The sequence below is a fragment of the Sphaerodactylus townsendi genome, linkage group LG07, assembly GCF_021028975.2.
Source record: "Sphaerodactylus townsendi isolate TG3544 linkage group LG07, MPM_Stown_v2.3, whole genome shotgun sequence".
Lineage (NCBI taxonomy): Eukaryota > Metazoa > Chordata > Lepidosauria > Squamata > Sphaerodactylidae > Sphaerodactylus > Sphaerodactylus townsendi.
This window is the reverse complement of record NC_059431.1, coordinates 24,268,772-24,287,779: the sequence shown is the minus strand read 5'-3', so window position 1 is coordinate 24,287,779 and position 19,008 is coordinate 24,268,772. Positions and strand designations below refer to the sequence as shown.

The window sequence follows — 19,008 nt, the reverse complement described above, 5'->3', positions numbered from 1 at the left end:
TTCTATTTAAATGTAAATTTAATTAATAGGGATTAGACCAGTGGTGGGATTCAAATAATTTAACAACCAGTTCCGGTGATGGGATTCAAATAATTTAACAACTGGTTGTTTACAAGCACTATTTTAACAACTGGTTCTGCCGAAGTGGTGCGAACCTGCTGAATCCCACCACTGAATTAGCTTATGGACTGTGAACACAAGGTGATCGTGGTGGATATTTTAGCATTCTTCTAGCATTCTCTAAAAGCCAGTCTTGGGAATCAAGGGGCTGTTACAGACAAAATGTTGTAATGTGGACCTGGGGTGGGTGGGGATATGGGATGTAAAGAGAAATTGGGCAAAATCTCCCACATTTCCTTCTTTCTTTCCTTCCTTCCACTGACAAAGGAGATGCAGCAGAGCTAGCCTTAACCATTTATGTGCCATGTTTAAATAAAAATTAAAGGAGGTTTGACATTGCCTTCCTCTGCATAGTGACCCTGGACTTCTTGGGTGGTCTCCCATCCAAGTAACCAGGATCAACTCTGCTTAGCTTTTAAGGTCTGACTAGCCTGGGCATCCAGGTTAGGGCAAAAAGTGCCTCTAAGGCTAGATGATACACTTACCACATTCCTAGCTGGTGATGTTACACCTAGCAAGAGACCTTGCCACAAATGTTAAATGTTGTAAACATTAACCTGCACTGCATTTTCCAGAGCTCTGGAGAACTTATTCCTAAACTTAAGCCTAGGTTAAACAAAAGTCCAATGATGGCAATAATTGGATATATACCAAGATGGATTTAAAATAATTATAATTTTAATGAAGTTATCGATTGTTGCAAGATTTTTATGAGCTCAGTCCTGAAAATACAAAATGTATCTAGAAGAGAAATATATTTATAGAGATTATAGCATATCATGTTAATGAACAAACTGCATATAACTATCTTTCAGAAAAAACAAGATGTTTTTCCAGCAATTGAAACCTTTTACTAAATATTGAAATACCATGAATTCAACTGTAAATAATCCAAATTACAGTATTGCTTAATTATATGTTCCCCTTGTGTATACACACAAATACACTTAATAAATTCAAAAAATTCAAAGCCACTTACAATTTAGAATGCCCCCCCCCCCGTAAAAAACCCACACAAATCTACAGATGAAAAGCCAAATGAACACGGTGAGTTGTACCATGTGACAAACGCCCATAGGGGAGGTAGTTTCAAGTGATAGACAGCATGGAGACGGTTAATTCCTGCCCGGTCCTGATTGGGTGGGAGAAATTGCCCGAGGGTAGAAAAAAGGGCAGCAAGAATCCTGAGGGGATTTCTGTTTTCTGGGGCAGAGTCCCAGGAAAGGAGACTCCGAGAAAGGGGTCTGAGCCTGAAAACCTGAAAGGGCTACCAAAGAAGTAAAATTAGGGTGACCCTTGGAGTGTATCATTGGGGCTTGTTCACTCTCCATATAAAGGAGGTCTCCTAGATATGGCTGCAGGGAAGCACCTGAGGGAGACTGGTCAGTTTTGAAGTGGAATACCAGCTTCCTGAGGGGATAGCTGGGACCCTTCTTGGTGTAAGCCAGTGGACATGGGGATTCTAGGCAGGGACCCAATCAACTCACCTGTGGGCATAGGACCATACGAGACCCTAAATACTAGTTTGAATAACAGTACATACTTCTGTTTTTCTTTATATGTTTATGTGTTCCTCAATCGTACTAAGGGACATTTAGCTTTTCTGTTTATTTAAATAAAATTGTTTGTTGTTGTGCTGAAAGGCGATATGGGCTCAGGTGCTGATTATTCCAGACGAACTCAGGGGAAAATGGGGAATAATTCCTTAGGAGATAGCTCCTCTGTTTTGGGGCTTGTGAAAGGGGAATTACCTTTCCCCCCTTTTTAGCATACTTGATACCACCTTTCCTAAAACAGAGTGAAGGGGAGAAATCCCCAAACTCCACAATCTTAGGGCAACACCTGGAAAAGCTCTGTGCTTCTAGTGTCAGCTGTTCATGGTCCACACACTGTTGGTCTCTAACTCAGGACTTGACTAGAGAAATTGAGTTAACAGGGAAGTTTGTACAAGGAAAGACAGTCTCTGGGGAATTCGAGTTCCAGGCAGAAGACTTCACTGTAGCTCTACTCCAGCAAGTAGCTTATGGACCATTTGTGGGCACACTGAGTGACCCTGTAGTTGAGTACCCACTGGCAGCAGCTTAGCTTGGTCATTCACAGAGACCTGCAGCTTACTGAGAGACCTTCTAAGATTTGGTATCACAGACAGTATGATGCTGCAAGAATCCCATCCTACCTCTCTGCACTTCCAGATCTGTATTTTAAATTGAAGTGATTTAGAACGGATCCTCATGAGTAGCCATCATCTCATTCCAAATTTTGAGAAAAGTGACTGTTCACATCAATCACTCCTTGTAAACGAGGCATTAAAATGACATTCTTTTGGCACTCTAACCATCTCTGATCATTGGGCGGTATCATATCCAGTTTCTCCCAAGAGCCAATCAATTCCATCCAACAGTCCTGCCAGTGTCACAGCTTCGGTATCCTGAATCTGTTTGATTTTAAAGAAAAGAAACAAATTTTAGTTCTTTATACAAAATTAGAACCATCCTTACTACAACAGGAAGTTATCGACCGGGGGGGGGGGGGGGCGGCATACAGCAGTCATATACATGTGCATTTTTACAAAATTGACTGTTTAGTAGAGAAGAAATGATGGGGCTATGGACAGAAAGAGCAACGTTCTGTCATACTTGTTGGGTCCAATCAGTTTCTCTGCTGGTGAAAAAAGAGGAAGGAATCCTTTTGGATCACTAAAAAAAGTCTATGAAGGAGATCGCGGGACCTGAATGGACAAAAGCCATGTCAGGCAGGGGTTGTAATAAGGAGAAGATGAAGCAGAAAAGCAGGCTAGACCCAACACACTGGGTAGGTTAGCACCTCACTGGTCTGGAACTAACTTCCATCTGACCCCCCCCCCCCAAGAAATAGAGCACTATATCAGAGACAAATCCAAGATTCCACTAATGGGACTTCACAAACCATTTATGCTACTGTCAGGGATATATCACATAAAGATATATCTTCTCAGGTGAACAAAGCATGCTGGAGAAGTTCAGTAGTTGAAATTCAGGTATACTTAGAAGGAGAATGGCCCCATTCAAAGGGAGGGGTGAATCTGCCCATGGGAGCGGTGCATGGCTGTGCTGGCGGATTTGCCCTTCCAGGACACTTGCCCCAGCAGAGGGGCGAATCAGCCAGCATGCAGCCACCATGGCCCTCCCTGACACTGGGTCACAACGCCAACATCCCAGCTCCACTGGTTTAGCTTGGGCGGGCAGGGGGAGGAGCTGATGTAGGCCGGCTTTCTCCTGGCCATTTGCCACCTTGCACTGATGGCTGCTACTTTAGACTTAAAGCACCAAAATGGTGGTGTAAGTACATTGAACCCCATGGGATTTCTTGGCGACAGGGAGCCTTATTCACTTGGCAAGCTTCCCCACGCTGCCAGGAAGCCTCCATGGGAGCAGCTGGGTGGCGCGACTGCAGCACCACGGCTGGCCGCCTGGATGAGGCTGCTAGTTTCACAAAGGAAATGCAATAGTTGCTTTGTGGATTAGATCATGTTTCATTGAATCAAGCGCTGTTTCTAACAGGAACCATTCCGAAGTCGCACAATGTACAAGAGGGATATCAGTACGTGATATTCAGAGATGTGCGGGCTCTGGCCGCTAATGTTACCATTCTATAAGAACTAACAGATAGTGATGCACCTGTCCCTCCCTGAATTTATCCAACAAAAGCCGTCTGGTTTGGTGGACATTACTACAACTATTGTCATAGTTCAGTGAGCGACCTAACAAGACATCCTACGAAGAAGTATTTTCTTTTGTACTTCTGGAACTTACTACCAGTCAGCTTCGCGATGTCAATGCTGAATAAAAGGGAAGACACTTAAGAAGAAAAAATGAACAAAACGTACCATCCATGGTTGGCCAAGTGAGTTGAGTTGTAGTTGATATGCCATGTAAACACAAGGAATTCTCTCAATCCCAGTGCTAGAAATGCAGGATAAAATCAGCACAGGTCTCCCTGGAGGCCCAAGGGCCGGATTAAGCATTGCCACCATCTGAGCAACTTCAGTCTGCCGTCTGTGTCCTGCAAGAGAGAATGTTGTTTCACCAGTCCTCACCAGCTGCCACCCTTAGAATGCATCATCAACATTCAGATATCCTTACTCTTGTGGACTTCAGCATCTGCAACGTAGATAAACCCATCAACCAGCTGGCACAGGTTTTTAACATGTTCAATTGGATTGTACTGCACCGTCCCATCAATGTTGTTTGTTTCATGGAACATCTTGTTGATGGGATTGGCGGACTCTTCTCTGGCTGTGTGTCTTTCCTTGCTGGAAAGAGAGGCATGACCCATTTAAGAGGAAAGTAGGATGGAGAGAATTCTCAGAGTTCAGAAGGAACAGATGAGTGGGGCCTTAGACAAACAAGCTACACAAATAAATAAACCCAAGTTTTTTAAAAAAAAAATCTTAAATTTGGACTCAAGAAAATGCAAACTGCTTTTTGGTATATTCTTGCACAACTATTAACTTTTAAAAGACTGTGTTTCTTGGTATACTCTTCCACAACTGTAAACTTTTAAGAGGTCTCTTATTGTTGTCCATAAATTGCCCCAAGCACAGTCACATCCTTGAATTGACTTGGAAGGGTGTAATTCTATTTAGGATTGCACGGTTGGTTTGTTTTTTCACATGCAGCATCTTGCAGTTATTTAACCTTGATATGATCAGAGTATAGATGGCCACATCTTTCTTTTCCAAGAATAGCTACACTTCACCCTTGCAGCTTTGTTCGACTTACAGTCCTTACGGAATGCACTCTGTTCTCCTCAGACTTCTATAATCTACATGGCTGGGATCAAGGACATAGGTAAGGGGGGGTTCTCAGGTTCAAAACCCCCTCCCGATTACATGTCCAAAGCTCTGCCCCTGTTTGTGTTTTTTTGGTATTTTTTTAGTGTTTTTTGGTTTTTGGCCTGCAGGGGCGCAGTTTTTAGGCTAGAAGCACCAGAATTTCAGGGATGTTTTGGGAGACTCTCCTGATGATACCATCCAGGTTTTGTGAAGTTTGGTCCAGGGGGTCCAAAGCTATGGACTCCCAAAGGGAGTGCCCCCATCCCCCATTGTTTCCAATGGGAGCTAATAGAAGATGGGGGCTACACATTTGAGGGTCTATAACTTTGGACACCCTGAACCAAACTTCACCAAACCTGGGTGATATCATTAGGAGAGCCTTCTAATGATGCCTTGAAAGTTTGGTGCTGCTAGCTTAACAATTGCACCCCTGTCAGCAGGCACCCCCCAAATTTCCCCAGATTCTCCTTTTAAATCCACCCCCTTCAGCATGGATTTAAAGGGAGAATCTGAGGTCTGCAGTTTAAACATTGAAAGTGATGCTGTTTCAGGATGGGGGAGAATCCACCCCAAAACAGCATCACTTTCAATGTTGTTTTAACTGGGGACCCCAGATTCTCCCTTTAAGGTGGATTTAAAAGGAGAATTTGGGCTCTCTAGTTTAAACACCATTGAAAGTGATGCTGTTTGGGGGTGGATTCCAGCATCACAGCGGCTGCCCATGGGGAGGGGTGCAAAACTCAGATTTTGCATCGGGCTCAATTTTCTTTAGCTACGCCTCTGCCCAGAGGGAAGGGCAGAAGGGGCTGCTGGCTGCCAGCTGGGAGCCCAGCTGGTGGGGGGGGCGGGGGAGGGTGTGGCAGGGGAGTCTGTTGTCCCCGGCCTGGAAGAGCTGCTTTTATAAGCACTGAGGCTGGGGACGGGGCTTGGGGAGGCGTGACCACGCCCCCAGAGACAGGTGGGGGCATGGCCCTGCCCCCCAACCCCCCCATAAAAAATCTATACCTACGTCCCTGGCTAGGATTCACCCATTCAACATATTTTGGTGATGAGCTGGAGGTTTTCTGTTTAAAAAAAACTCTAAAAAGAGTTCCCATTCAAAGTAAAAGCCAGGCACATTGCAATACATTGGACTGAGAACTAATAGAAGGAGGAACAGATAGTCTCCTTAGAGCTATATCAAGAATTCCCTTCTATATATGCAGTTCTGTGCACAGGGAAAAGCAGAATAAATTGCCTCCCTACTTTTTTATTTTAATAAGATATTGGTTTTGTTCCATATCATGAAGTGTGTCTTAAAAGATGTATGCATCTGTACAGTGGTAGGATCCAAAAATTTTAATAACAGGTTCCGGTGGTGGTAGGATTCAAACAGTGGCGCTGCCGCACACACGCACCTCCAGTCCCTATTGGGCAGGGAGGTTGCTTTAGTAGCCCCTTCTCGGCACTCAGAAAAAATCAGTAACCTCTTCTAGAGAAGTGGTGAGAACTGGTTGGATCCCACCTCTGCATCTGTATGTATGCATACAGAACAAAGGGGAAAGTGAATTTCTTACTGTATGTGGGTGAAATTTGTGTAAGATGCTTAAAGACATCATAATAAAACTAGAGAGATAATTCAAGTAGGAATTCAAGTAGGTATTCTCTCCCTAGATTTATTATGATGTGTTATGATGTCTTTAAGTCAATGATCACTTTTACTGCACTTTTAAATCTCTCTCGCTCTCTCTTTCTGCCTCTCAATAGGGCCTTTCCCCTTCATTTTGGGCACAGGCCACAATTCAGAGAGCTAACTTTCAAGTCCATACAAGAGCTAGAGAGAGGCCTTTTATTTTATACTGCTACAAAATTACCACATTCACGCTACTATGATGCATAGTAGCACCATAGTAGCACCATGATGCACAAGGGGTCTGGGTTCATTTCCAGATAGCCCATGAATTAGGAATCAAATCTCCAAAGCTCCCTGCCAGCATGGCCAATTGGCCATGCCGCAGGAGCTGATGGGAATTGTAGTCCATGAACATCTGGAGAGCTGCAGGTTGCAGACCCCTGATGTATACAGACACTTAGGCACATTCAGGCAGTAGAATATTGAGAGCCGAAAGGGTTAACATGGAACTCTACATGACTGGCTATAGAGAACTGGTGAGTGTTCTTAGCCAGAGCACTAAGAGTTCTGAGTGAAGAACTGATTTTAATGCCAGAGTAAACAATCAAAAGGGTGGCTTAGTCAAAGCATAATTGACCATTAGAATTTTTGAGGGAAAAATCACCTCAGGACTCAAGTCAGCGGGAAGGCGCTTCAGGGCATCACTCTGTCCCACCCTCCCTGTCATCATAATGTCCATTCAGCATCACAACCAACTGTTCTTCAAATCTCCTTTGATTCAGAAGGAATCAGCTTTCTATCTTGAAGAACTGATGCTGAAACACAAGCCAAAATTTCCACTACATGAGCAGAATGAATCTTGCAGTTCACCCTTGCATGTTCCCTGGTATTCCACATAAACCTGTCCTATTATTGAGTCAGTTCTTGGTCTATCCAGGACAGTATTGCTATTTTTACTGTCAATATCTTTCCAGGGTCTCAGGTGGAGGACTTTCACATTATCTACAACCTGATGCTTTCAATTGGACATGCTGGGAATTGAACCAAGAACTTTCTGCATGCGAGGCTGATGCTCACCCAGTGAGCCACTTCTCATCAAATAAACCTTACCTTGTCTTTGAATATAGGGTCAGAATATTGAATCTCTGGTGATTCTTACAACGAAATGTGACTCCTGATCCTATCCCTATTTGGGATAAAAACAAAGAAACAGAAAAACTTTAAGATTCGTTCAAAGCTGAAATCGAACTAAAGGATTATCACTAGAATTTATAATAAATAAATAAATAAATAAATAATACAGATTCAGCCCTGCTGGGATCCGAACGGATACTATGCCGATACATTACAACTTCCTAGGCCTCAGGGTGAGGCTCGAATTGTAACGAAAGGCCAACCACCAGCTAAAGAACTGGCAGCTGTGAAATCAACCAAAATAGAATAATAATAAATAAATAATAATAAATGATGAATAATCTTTATTCATGCTTGAGGTCACATTTGTGTATGGATAAAGGATAGGATCTAAATAATAGTTCAACCATTTCAATGTTTCCTACTCGGCTTCAGCCTTATGTATTAGAAGATTATTCCAGGATGGGTACTTGCATTAGTCTGTCACATAAAATAAAACACAAATTAGCAGTGACTGAAAAAAATAGCGTTTATTCCAATATAAACTTTTCTGAGTTAGAGTTGCTTCATTAAAGGCAAGAAGCATTTCTTTATTAGGCAGATATACTTATTTGCAAATCTGGAGATAAAAGGAGGTGGGAAGGTTATCACAAAGAGAGGCCAGTTTACAACAATACCCAATCAGGAGATTAATCAAGCCAAATGGTTATTTTGCTAAAACTTATGTCAAAGCATTATGTTTCATATCAGCCTTTAATGCTAGCTGCTTGTATGCTAGAACTAGGCATCGAAAGTACATGGTTGTTCTTAAACCGGCCATGCACTGTGGGGACCTAAGCGACCACCCGCAGCTTTAATGTAGCCAATCATAAAAACATAGAATTTGCAGGGACCTCAAGGACATTTACTTCCCACACACACCAGTGACCTCTGTTCTATGCCCAGAAGGCAAAAACTCTCTGAAAATCCTGGACCAATCTGCAGTGGCGTTCCTGCCTAGGGACAGGGGGGGTACCCTACCATCCCCCCAGGCGCCCACCCCATTTTGGTCGGTAGGCCATTTAGGGTGCGTTTATTGTGATTTTTAAATTTTTTTTAATGTTTTTACGTTTTGGCCTGCAGGGGCGCATTTTTTTTAAGACTAGCAACACCAAATTTTCAGGGTACCGTTCAGAGACTGTCTGATGATACCTGCCATCCAAGTTTGGTGATGTTTGGTTCAGGGAAGTAAAGTTATGGATACCCCAAAGGGTGCCCCCCATCAGTGATGTTTCAATGGGAGCTAACAGAGAGTTGGGGCTACCCTTTGAGGGACCACTTTGAATTTGAATAACTCCCTCTTGGGTGCCTCATGAATAGTTCCTCAGATGACCCTGGGAATTTTGGTGTCACCTTTAAAAAATACATACTCCTAAGGCACTAAAGAGAAAATGCCCAAGATTCTTTGTTTGCATTTTGCTTCATTGCTGTATTAAATTTTTGAGTGTGTGGGCAGGCTGCACATTTTTTTTTGAAGATAGAGGCACCAGACTTTCAAGGTTGACTCCAGAGCCCTGGTAATAGCATTCCAGGCGCATAGAGACCACAGGGGTTCAATTTGCCTTGGACCCCAAAAGGCTTATTTTGTTTCCATGCCACCTGTGGGCTGAGTTCTCTCAGAACTCTCTCAACTCATTCCCCCTCCCCCCCCCCCCACTCCAGAAACACAAAGCTCACCAAGCTTGGATGCTATTACCAAGATTATCTTGGAGCCACCCTTGGTCTGTTTACTCTATCTTCAAAATGTGCAGCTTGGTGGCATAGAAATTCCCCAGAATATGTGACTCTTCAGCCAGTTGGTGGGAAAAATTGCTTTTACATAGACTTCAATAGAACTTTTCTGTTTATGCTTTGGGGATGGCTCTGGTAGAGGTTTCAATGAGGCTTTGAGTGCACTGGGTGAGGCTGGGAGCACTTGGTGGTCTCCTAATCAATTTGCTAAAGTAACATTGTTTCAGTTGGGGTGAACCTGATGCCACGGCATTCGGTATCCCAGGCAACTTTGAAGTGCCTTCCCTGAACCACTACCACATTGCCCCTGTTGAAACCTCCATACGCCTGTAGCTAGATGGCAGAAACAGATATTTAAATTTACCCAGATTCAAAGGCTGGAATCAGGGCCATTATCCTAAAATCTCAGCCTCAAAGTGATGTTGTTTCAGCATCACTTTCCAATTTATTTAACCGAGACCCCAGATTCTTCCTTTGGGGTGGGTTAGAAGGTCGACTCCTCAGTGGCCTGGTAGAAAGTGATGCTGTTTGAAGAGTGTTCCACTGGAGGTGTTTTGTGAGAGATGATGCTGACATTTGTTTGGTAAATGTTTTGCTGGGTGTGGTTTGAAGTTACATGCTTAATACCCGCTTACTGTTGGAGTTGTTTCTCAGGCTAACCTACCTCATAGGGTTTATTTGTGATTAGGAAGTTGGAAGGTTGTTGGGAGAGCCATGTATGTTTTGCTAGGAGTGGGAGTGTTTGGTGGTGCAAAAAATAATTGTTTGTTCATGGTGGGGGAGGGTGGCTGCCCATTCGCCAGGGGGGGGGCAAACTCAGGTTTTGTCCCCAGGCTCCAGTTTGCCTAGGTTCGCCCCTGCCAATCTGACTTGGAGGAAAATTCCTTCCTGACCCTGAAGTGGCAATTGGCATTACCCTGGGCATGTAAGAAAGGGCCATGAGAGCGTAGAAGAAGTAGTAGTAGTAGTAGTAGTAGTAGTAGTTTGGATTTATATTGCCCCTTTCTCTTCTGCAAGGAGACTCAAAGGAGCTTACAATCTCCTTTCCCTACCCCCCACAACAAACACCCTGTGAGGTGGGTAAGGCTGAGAGAGCTCTGGAGAACTGTGACTAGCCCAAGGTCACCAAGGAGGCATGTATTGGAGTGCACAAACTAATCTGGTTCACCAGATAAGCCTCCACAGCTCAAGTGGCAGAGTGGGGAATCAAACCTGGTTCTCCAGATTACAGTGCACCTCCTCTTAACCACTACACCACGCTGGCTGTAAGCAGTGACTCATCCCTTCTTGCCGTCATGTAATGAAGCAGCTATATATGTTTGAAGTTGCCTTTGTCTGCAGTTTGCTTACTCAGCTTTGTGTCATGAGATTTGTTTATTCTTGTACTGTGTACCCCAGTGAATGACATGGATAAATGTCTCCACATAAAGCAGCTCCATATATTCAATATTGTGGCCCCTTCATTTAAATAAAGACAATAAGCGAATTGATTTTACCATGTATTTGTCTGTGAGGTATACCAGCGAGCGGCAAAACATCTGGACTCGTCATCATTTTATGCACCAAAGATTCATCCAAGTTTTCCAGTCCTGGGCCAAACATAGCAAAGCGGGGTTCTGTCTTTGTGACCAACGAATGTAAAAGGGAAGTCACGATTCTATAAGTGGACTGACTGGATTTCAGAGGTCTTTTCTGACACGAAGAACACTTCTTATATCTGTGTGTAAAATAACACATTGATAATAAGAGACAACAGCACCTTGAAAGGAGCAGAGTGAATGCTTTGCAGCATGATCTGTGATTCTGTTAAGGACTTTGCAAAAGTATGGGAGAGTATTATACCAAACAAGAGTAGAATTGATATCTATCAACAGGTGAAGATATCCCATGTAAAGCTGCTCTGGAACTTTCTAAGAACAAGCAATATGTAAGAGAACAATGTGAATTACTGCAGTGGAAAGTGCTATTCAGGTTGCAGCTGACTTATGGTGACCCTGCAGAATTTCAAAGAAAGAGACAAACAGACGTAGTTTTCCACTGTCTCCTTCTATAATGTGACACTGGATTCCAACTCTGGACTTACTTGGTGGTCTCCCATCCAAATATTAACCAGGGCCGATCCTGTTTAGCTTTTGAGATTTGATGAGATGGAACTAACCTGGGCCATCTATTTTTGTAGCATGTTCGGTATTCAGTGCCCTTCTCAGTCATTTATGTACAGTTCTTGAGGTAGGCCAGAATTATCCTACAAAACTTTAGTATAAGTCCTTCAGAACTGCTGTATGGAGGATGGGGTCCAGCCTTCCTCATGATCCAAATTTGGGCCCTGTAGCACTTGGAGATTCGTTTCCAATCAGACTGAAGAGAACTGGAGTCTGGCTGGGGATCTGGTGACCATGGGCCAGTCACTGACTCTACCAGACCACAGCCACACAGCCCGGCCTAACCTACCTCACCATGTAGGAAGTTGTGAGGATAAAATGGCGGAGAGGAGACAATGTAAGCTCTTTAGGTCCCCACTGGGGACAAAAGCCAGGGTATAAATGAAGAAAATAAACTCCAGCCCAACATGTTTTTTAAGAAGAAGAAGAAGAAGAAGAGTTTGGATTTATATCCCCCCTTTCTCTCCTGTAGGAGACTCAAAGGGGCTTACAATCTCCTTGCCCTTCCCCCCTCACAACAAACACCCTGTGAAATAGGTGGGGCTGAGAGAGCTCCGAGAAGCTGTGACTAGCCCAAGGTCACCCAGCTGGCATGTGTGGGAGTGCACAGGCTAATCTGAATTCCCCAGATAAGCCTCCACAGCTCAGGTGGCAGAGCGGAGAATCAAACCCGGTTCCTCCAGATTAGATACACGAGCTCTTAACCTCCTACGCCACTGCTGCTCCTTCAATCTGTGGGATTGGCCTTCAATCTGTGGGATGTAGTGTTTCCTTTGTAAGTACTAAAAAGTAGCTCTCACTCAAGATGATGGACTGAGAGGATGAGGAAGGAAATGATTGTACATCTGATACTAAATGTGATCCCATATCAATCACTCAGAAGTGAATTTGTGGTAGAATGAGACACAGTAGAATAATTCTCACCCCTAGTTTAGCTGGTTTTTTCCCTCAGTGATTCAGCCTGCAATCCTATACATACCTACCTAAAATGCTGGCAACTTTTGGAAGGGATGCATTAGCCGAAAACTTTTCACAATGGATTCAACATGTTGTGGGTTTTCCGGGCTGTGTGGCTGTGGTCTGGTAGATCTTGTTCCTAATGTTTCACCAGCATCTGTGGCTGGCATCTTCAGAGGGGTATCACAGACTGGTGATACCCCTCTGAAGATGCCAGCCACAGATGCAGGTGAAACATTAGGAACAAGATCTACCAGACCACAGCCACACAGCCCGGAAAACCCACAACAACCAGTTTTGGAAAGGTGCTCAGGGAAGAGTTGTTGGAAATTGGTGCAAACTTCTTAAAAAACACACCAAGAACACCATCTAAAAGTGAGCCTCACTGAGGACAGTGGCACTTATTTCTAAGCAAACACACTTGTGACTGCATTCATAATGCCCTTCACATTGTTTGTACTATACAATATTTACAAAGTAGATATATATACAAAATATATACAAAATATATACAAAGTAGCAGGAATAGAGATTTTCAAATCAGAATTTTGCAAAAAAAATTGTATTTACAACTGAAATGTAGTTGAAATTCAGGTTAACATGCTCCATCACTAGTCTTAATTAAGTCTTTGAAGATACTTACACTGCCATGTAGTCACCTTCAAGGGGTGCAGAGAAAGGTGTGTTTAAAACATTTGCATCTGGGAGAGACTTCCAGTCAATAGAATGCCAAGAAGGGATATTTCGAATGAGATGGTATCTCCAGAGCAAAGGGTCCTTAGCTATTGGCTGCCAATAATGACTTGTACTTCCCAGATGACACAGATCTTCGGGTGTGAGAAAGGAGAGAATGTATAACTTGACATCAATCTGAAAATGAAAAAAAAAAAGCCTTTAAAAACTTTCATTACACCAGCACCGCATCTTTCTACCATCATGATTTGAAACCAATGTATTTTATTGAACACGGTGTTGATCAAAAAGCTTTTGCATGTTTGAATATTTGGGTGCATACAGAATTTTTAAAATAGATTTTGTTTCATAGGTTGATATTAAGTCAGAGTATATGGTGCGACTTTGCTTGTTAGGGAGAAGGAGTTATATTGGAAATGTTGCATAGCATTATATTTTTATTGGAAGAATAAGTAGAAAGGTAAGAGTGGTTTGTACTTATTATTTGTATTTACTTTGTTTATACCTCACCAGCGTGGGTAGCATGATATATTGGTTAGAACAGTGGACTCTAATCTGGTGAACTAGGTTTGTTTCCCTGTTCCTCCACATGAAGCCTGCTGGGTGACCTTAGGTTAGCCACAATTCTCTTTGAACTCTCTCCCCCCCCCTCCTGAAAGGGTGCCTGTTGTGGAGAGAGAAAGGTGACTGTAAACCACTTCGTGACTGCTTAAAGGTACCCTTCTTCTTTTCTCCCCAATGGGGACCCAAAACAGCTCACATCATTCTTCAATCCTACATATTATGCTCACATGAATCCTGTGAGGTAGATTAGGCTGAGTGTTCCTGACTAATAGCCTCGTTTTCAAGGCACCAAGTTTTTTTGTGTATTAGGGAATTTTATGTCAGGTTTTACGGGCTTTATTGTATAACAATCTTTACCATATGCAATTTCTTTGTTGTAAGACGTCCTGCGCCTGAGACAGAAAGGGAAGCATTTGAACTTAAACTCTCACAGTTTTCTTTTATGTATTGGTAGACTACATGCTATGCACTCTAGTTTTTAGCTCAGGTAACAAAGGCAACATTTTGGTCCAGCTCAGTGGCGTGACTAAGTATAATAAGGCATGATATATGAAATGAGTGTAATGCATGCAACGAAGTATAAGTTTCACAGCATGCATTATGACTTTTCTGCTTTAAGTTTACAATGGGAGAACTCTCTCTGGCTTCTAGCTTCCTACCAGGTAGCTCGAGGGCAGGAATAACTGAAATGCCGCTGCCTTACTCGTTATGAGGAACAAGTACCCGCATTGTCCAAAATAAACTATCCACTTAAAAAGCATTCACAGCAACCCGCCTTGCCCTGCGCCCCGCCCATTCGCTCAGGACGAGGGCTGCCCCCAAAGCGATGCGGCCAATTAGAAGACGAAGACGCGGCGCTGCGAGCTGGCTGCGTAACGTGGGATTGCAACACCTCCCGGAAATGCAGCTTGGGGGAAAGCGTGTCGCGCTGGAACCGGCCAAGTTGGCACGATCCGAGGAGGAGGAAGAGGCGGCGCTGACTCACCGGCAAGGCCTCCAGGGCGCTGAGCTGCTGCTCTTGCTCCTGCGCCTCCACGCGCTCTGTCCTGCCCGGCGGCTCTTCCCGTTGCCGGAGACTGTCCCGCAGGAGGCGCAGGCTGCCGCGGAGCGCGCGCTCGAAGCGGTGCCAGTCGCCGGTGTCGCCGGCTGCCATCCCGTCCAACTGGTTCCAGTTCGCTTCCCAACTGGCTGGGTGGCATCGGCGAGCCCTGGTGTTTGGGGAGGCTGCCGCTGTCTCTCCGCCCCTTGGCCTCGTTGGGTCCCATTTGCTCCACCTACCCACCCATTGGCCAACGGACCAGGGTGCTCCGATTCTTTGCACCTTCAGAGCTAAGCCAATGGGTTTCTAAAACCCCAAGTTCCCTAATTTATATGTCTGTATCTGGCCAGTCGACAGAAGATCTGCAGTTTAATTCCCCGAAATGGAGGGGGGGGAAAGGTGACAAGTTCACACAAAGGTATTTTTGCGCAATGTATTCTCCAGGGCTTTCACAGCTGGAATCAACTGACTGGTGTGGATTTTCCAGACTATGGTCACACAGCCTGGAAAACCCACAACAGCCAACTTGTTTGTGCAACTGCAAGGCATTGAGGGCAGCGGAGCAAACAAATAGTTTTAGATTCATGAAGCTCCTATTTGTTGGCTTCCCACCTAGTTTGGGAGTTCAGTTGCTGGTCTTGTTGCTCAGACGGGGGAGTGGCACTGATAAGAAAAAAGAAGGCCGTTTTCCACAGTTGTGATGTAAAAACCTAAGAGCCATGCTGAATTAGACCAAAGGCCCATCAAGTCCAGCATTGTGTTTGCATGGCCAAACAGTTACCTATAGGAACCCACAAGCAGGAAGATTGTAACCACATTCTCCCTCATGTGCTCCCTACCAACATGATATAAAGAAATCTATTGCTCCTGGTACTGCCAGGAATAGATATCCATCATGTCTAGTAGCCACTGATAGCCCTTGTTCTCCATGAATTTGTCCACAACTCTGTTAAAGCCCTTAAAGTTGGCAGCCGTGACAGAATCCTGTGGCAGGCAGTGAGTTCCACAATTTAACTTTGTGGTGTATTAACGAATGTTTCCTTTTGTCCGTCTTCAGCTTTAGTGTTCTAGTGTTCTAGTGTTATGGGGGAGTCGGGAGTAAGAAAACCCATGGCAGACATGAACTTTACACTCATTTTCCAGAGGCCAAGCTTCTATTCCACTGGTCTTTCCTCTGTTCTGTTTCAGGCTAGGGAGGAGGAGGGGAGGAGTTTGGATTTATATCCCACCTTTCTCTCCTGCAACAAGACTTAAGGTGGCTTACAAACTCCTTTCCCCTCCTCTCCACACAATGGACACCTTGTGAGGTAGGTGGGGCTGAGAGGTCTGAAGAACTGTGACTAGCCCAAGGTCACCTAGCAGGAATGTAGGAGTGTGGAAATACATCTGGTTCACCAGATAAGCCTACGCCACTCAGGTGGAGGAGTGGGGAATCAAACCCGGTTCTCCAGATTAGAATTCACCTGCTTTTAGCCGCTACACCATGCTGGCTCTCCAGCGACTTCTACATCTAGAAGAGTTTGGATTTATATTCCCCCTTTCTCTCCTGCAGGAGACTCAAAGGGGCTTACAATCTCCTTGCCCTTCCCCCCTCACAACAAACACCCTGGGAAGTGGGTGGGGCTGAGAGAGCTCCGAGAAGCTGTGACTAGCCCAAGGTCACCCAGCTGGCGTGTGTGGGAGTGCACAGGCTAATTTGAATTCCCCAGATAAGCCTCCACAGCTCAGGCAGCAGAGCTGGGAATCAAACCCAGTTCCTCCAGATTAGATACACGTGATCTAGGTGCTCTCCATGCTTGTATCTCTAAGACGCTCAGATTTGTCGTGGAAAACAGCATGGTATAGTAGTTAAGAGCAGTGGACTGTACTCTGGAGAACCAGTGGTGGACTCTAATCTGGTGAACTGGGTTTGTTTCCCTGATCCTCCACATGAAACCTGCTGGGTGACCTTGGGCTAGGCCCAGTTCTCTCAGAACTCCCTCAGCCCCACCTACCCCAAATGGTGTTTTTTGTGGGGAGAGGAAAAGGGGTTTGAGACTCCTTGTACAATAAAAACAGGACATAAATCCAAACTCTTCTTCTGTTCAAGTTGACAATAGTGTAGTTCTAAACTTTAGCAAAAAACACCCGTGCTTATGTACACAAGAGTAGCCACCTTTTTCTATATGCCGGAGGGGGCTATATACCTTGGTTGCAAAGTCATGTTGGAGGGCATGAATGCCTGGGAGACGCTGGAGTACGATGGGCACACCCCCGGAAAAGGGTATCTCACACTCCTCCAACTGACCTCTCCTTCCAAAATGTGGATTCGGAGAAACCGCTGACGTTGCAAGACCTCCTGGCTCTAATGTGTACGTGCAATTGCCAAATCCCCCTGCGCCCTTTTGCCCTGTTCATTGTCTTGTATCCAGGTGCTGCAAACCCCTGCCTGCCTTGTTTTTCCTCTTGTAAACTGTCAATAAAAGGGCTTGGGGAGAAACAGGACGGCAGAGTTGTCCCCTGCATCCCTCACTTGCCGAAACAACATTCTGTCTCCGTTGCTGCAAGACTACAGAGTCATGCCTCAAATGCTAGTTGAGTCTTGTTTAAAAACATTAACCCTTTGCCAGAGATTTTGGACTGCTGCTACCAGTGATCTAGCTCGGCTGAAGACAGCTTTGTAAGTCATGTGGCAACGTACTTCATTGTAGGGATTTCTAATGTGGCATCTCTTTATTCTGTGGACCTGCTTCTCTCTCAAATCAGGATCCAAAGCAGCTTATCACATTGCTCTCTCCTCCTCCTGGAGAAGTAGATTAAACTGAGAGGTTCTAGTGGCCCAGCACCAACCAACAAGCTTTTATGGCAGAGCATGGATTTGAACCCAGCTATTACAGGTCCTACAGCCCAATTCAGAGGCCATGGCAGCCAGGAACGGCTCTGCTGGTGTGCCACCTCTAGAGGGCTTTCAGGTAGTGTGAGGGTGCAACAAAGAAGAGGGAGAAACCCTGGCCACCTGGAAGCCTTTCATAGGGCTGAATAACATTGAAGCCCAAGTTGTGGCATTCCTGGTTCTAAAGCCCAGACGGAAACCAACTAGTCAGCTCCACCCCCAGGAATGCCTCTGGTCTGCCCCCCACTGTGCAGATGGGGTTGGCTGTGGCACTGACACCATGTCCAGAGCTGTGTTTGGACATTCCAGGGTATTGCAGCCTACCAGTGTTTTTGCCCCGTTGCCAAACGAGGTGGCCCAGAAAGGGCAAATCCACAGGCACAAGCCCATACTGCTTCTAGGAGTCGATTCCCCTCTCCCCAGATTGGGCCGCCAGTCTAGCAACCGAACCACTGTGCCCCATCAGTTCTCTCCGTTGTGACTGCAGGGAGCACCCATTTGGGAACAAGATAACGTTTTGTACCTGATTCCTATACCAAGAACAGTCGTTTTGCAGTTAGCTACTTGTTCTCAAAATTCCAATAGCATCCTCAGGCTCAACAAAGTAGGGGAGCCCTGCTGTGCCAAATGCAGTTAATCTGACCTATACCAAGCATATATCTGTTTCTGGAGCAGACACAGGTTGTGCCTCTGAACTTAAAATCCCATCTTAATTGATCTAGCATAATCATATTGTATAATATATAGAATAACCCTAATCCTCCCCTACACCTCTATCTTCAGGAAAGGAGTGTGCTATAGGCTTTGCATACATCAAATACCATATTTGACCTTCAGCATTTCCAGTTAAAGATCTCTGCCCAAGACTCTGGAAAGCTGCTACCAGTTATAGACAGGCTACAAGTTTGAATCCATATAAACCAGATTCAGCTATTCTGGACAAGGCCCATGATATATGCTGCTATTAGCCTGCAGACTGGCTAAGATTGGAATAATGTTTGTATGAGCCCAGAAAAATCCACACAACCCCTGTTTTATTTTCTCCTGCACAGCTCTGCTTCCTTCAACAAACTAATGATCATTAACTAATTCTGTCAAAACAAGCTTAACATTCTCTAGCAAAAAGTCTGCACTCAAAAAGTTTGAATCGCCCATCAGGATTACGCGTGAGAAAATTGTGCAGCATCTAACAATGTTTGAACTTCCCCTATCAGTTTCACTAACATTGATGTGTTAAAAAGCCACAAGAGATGCATTTTCAGAAATCTTGAG

General features: G+C 44.6%; 1 protein-coding gene across 1 annotated transcript; it reads right to left on the bottom strand.

The window, feature by feature from the left end:
* Positions 1 to 815: 815 nt before the first annotated feature.
* FBXO4 (F-box protein 4) lies at positions 816 to 15,031 on the bottom strand. Its single transcript, XM_048503789.1, has 7 exons — positions 14,811 to 15,031; positions 13,212 to 13,438; positions 10,946 to 11,166; positions 7,656 to 7,731; positions 4,242 to 4,411; positions 3,986 to 4,161; positions 816 to 2,554 (listed from the first exon to the last, which is right to left on the bottom strand). The coding sequence occupies exons 1-7, from the start codon at positions 14,976 to 14,978 to the stop codon at positions 2,465 to 2,467; spliced, it is 1,128 nt and encodes a 375-aa protein (XP_048359746.1). The 5' UTR covers positions 14,979 to 15,031; the 3' UTR covers positions 816 to 2,464.
* Positions 15,032 to 19,008: the final 3,977 nt, after the last annotated feature.

Excerpts from the sequence above, each read along its gene's own strand:
- FBXO4 (XM_048503789.1), bottom strand. The coding sequence starts at position 14,978 with ATGGCAGCCGGCGACACCGGCGACTGGCACCGCTTCGAGCGCGCGCTC. Across the intron at positions 7,732-10,945 it reads ACCTCACAGACAAATACATG|GGATAGGATCAGGAGTCACA; the intron begins GTAAAATCAATT and ends TATCCCAAATAG. Across the intron at positions 2,555-3,985 it reads CACTTGGCCAACCATGGATG|ATTCAGGATACCGAAGCTGT; the intron begins GTACGTTTTGTT and ends AAAATCAAACAG.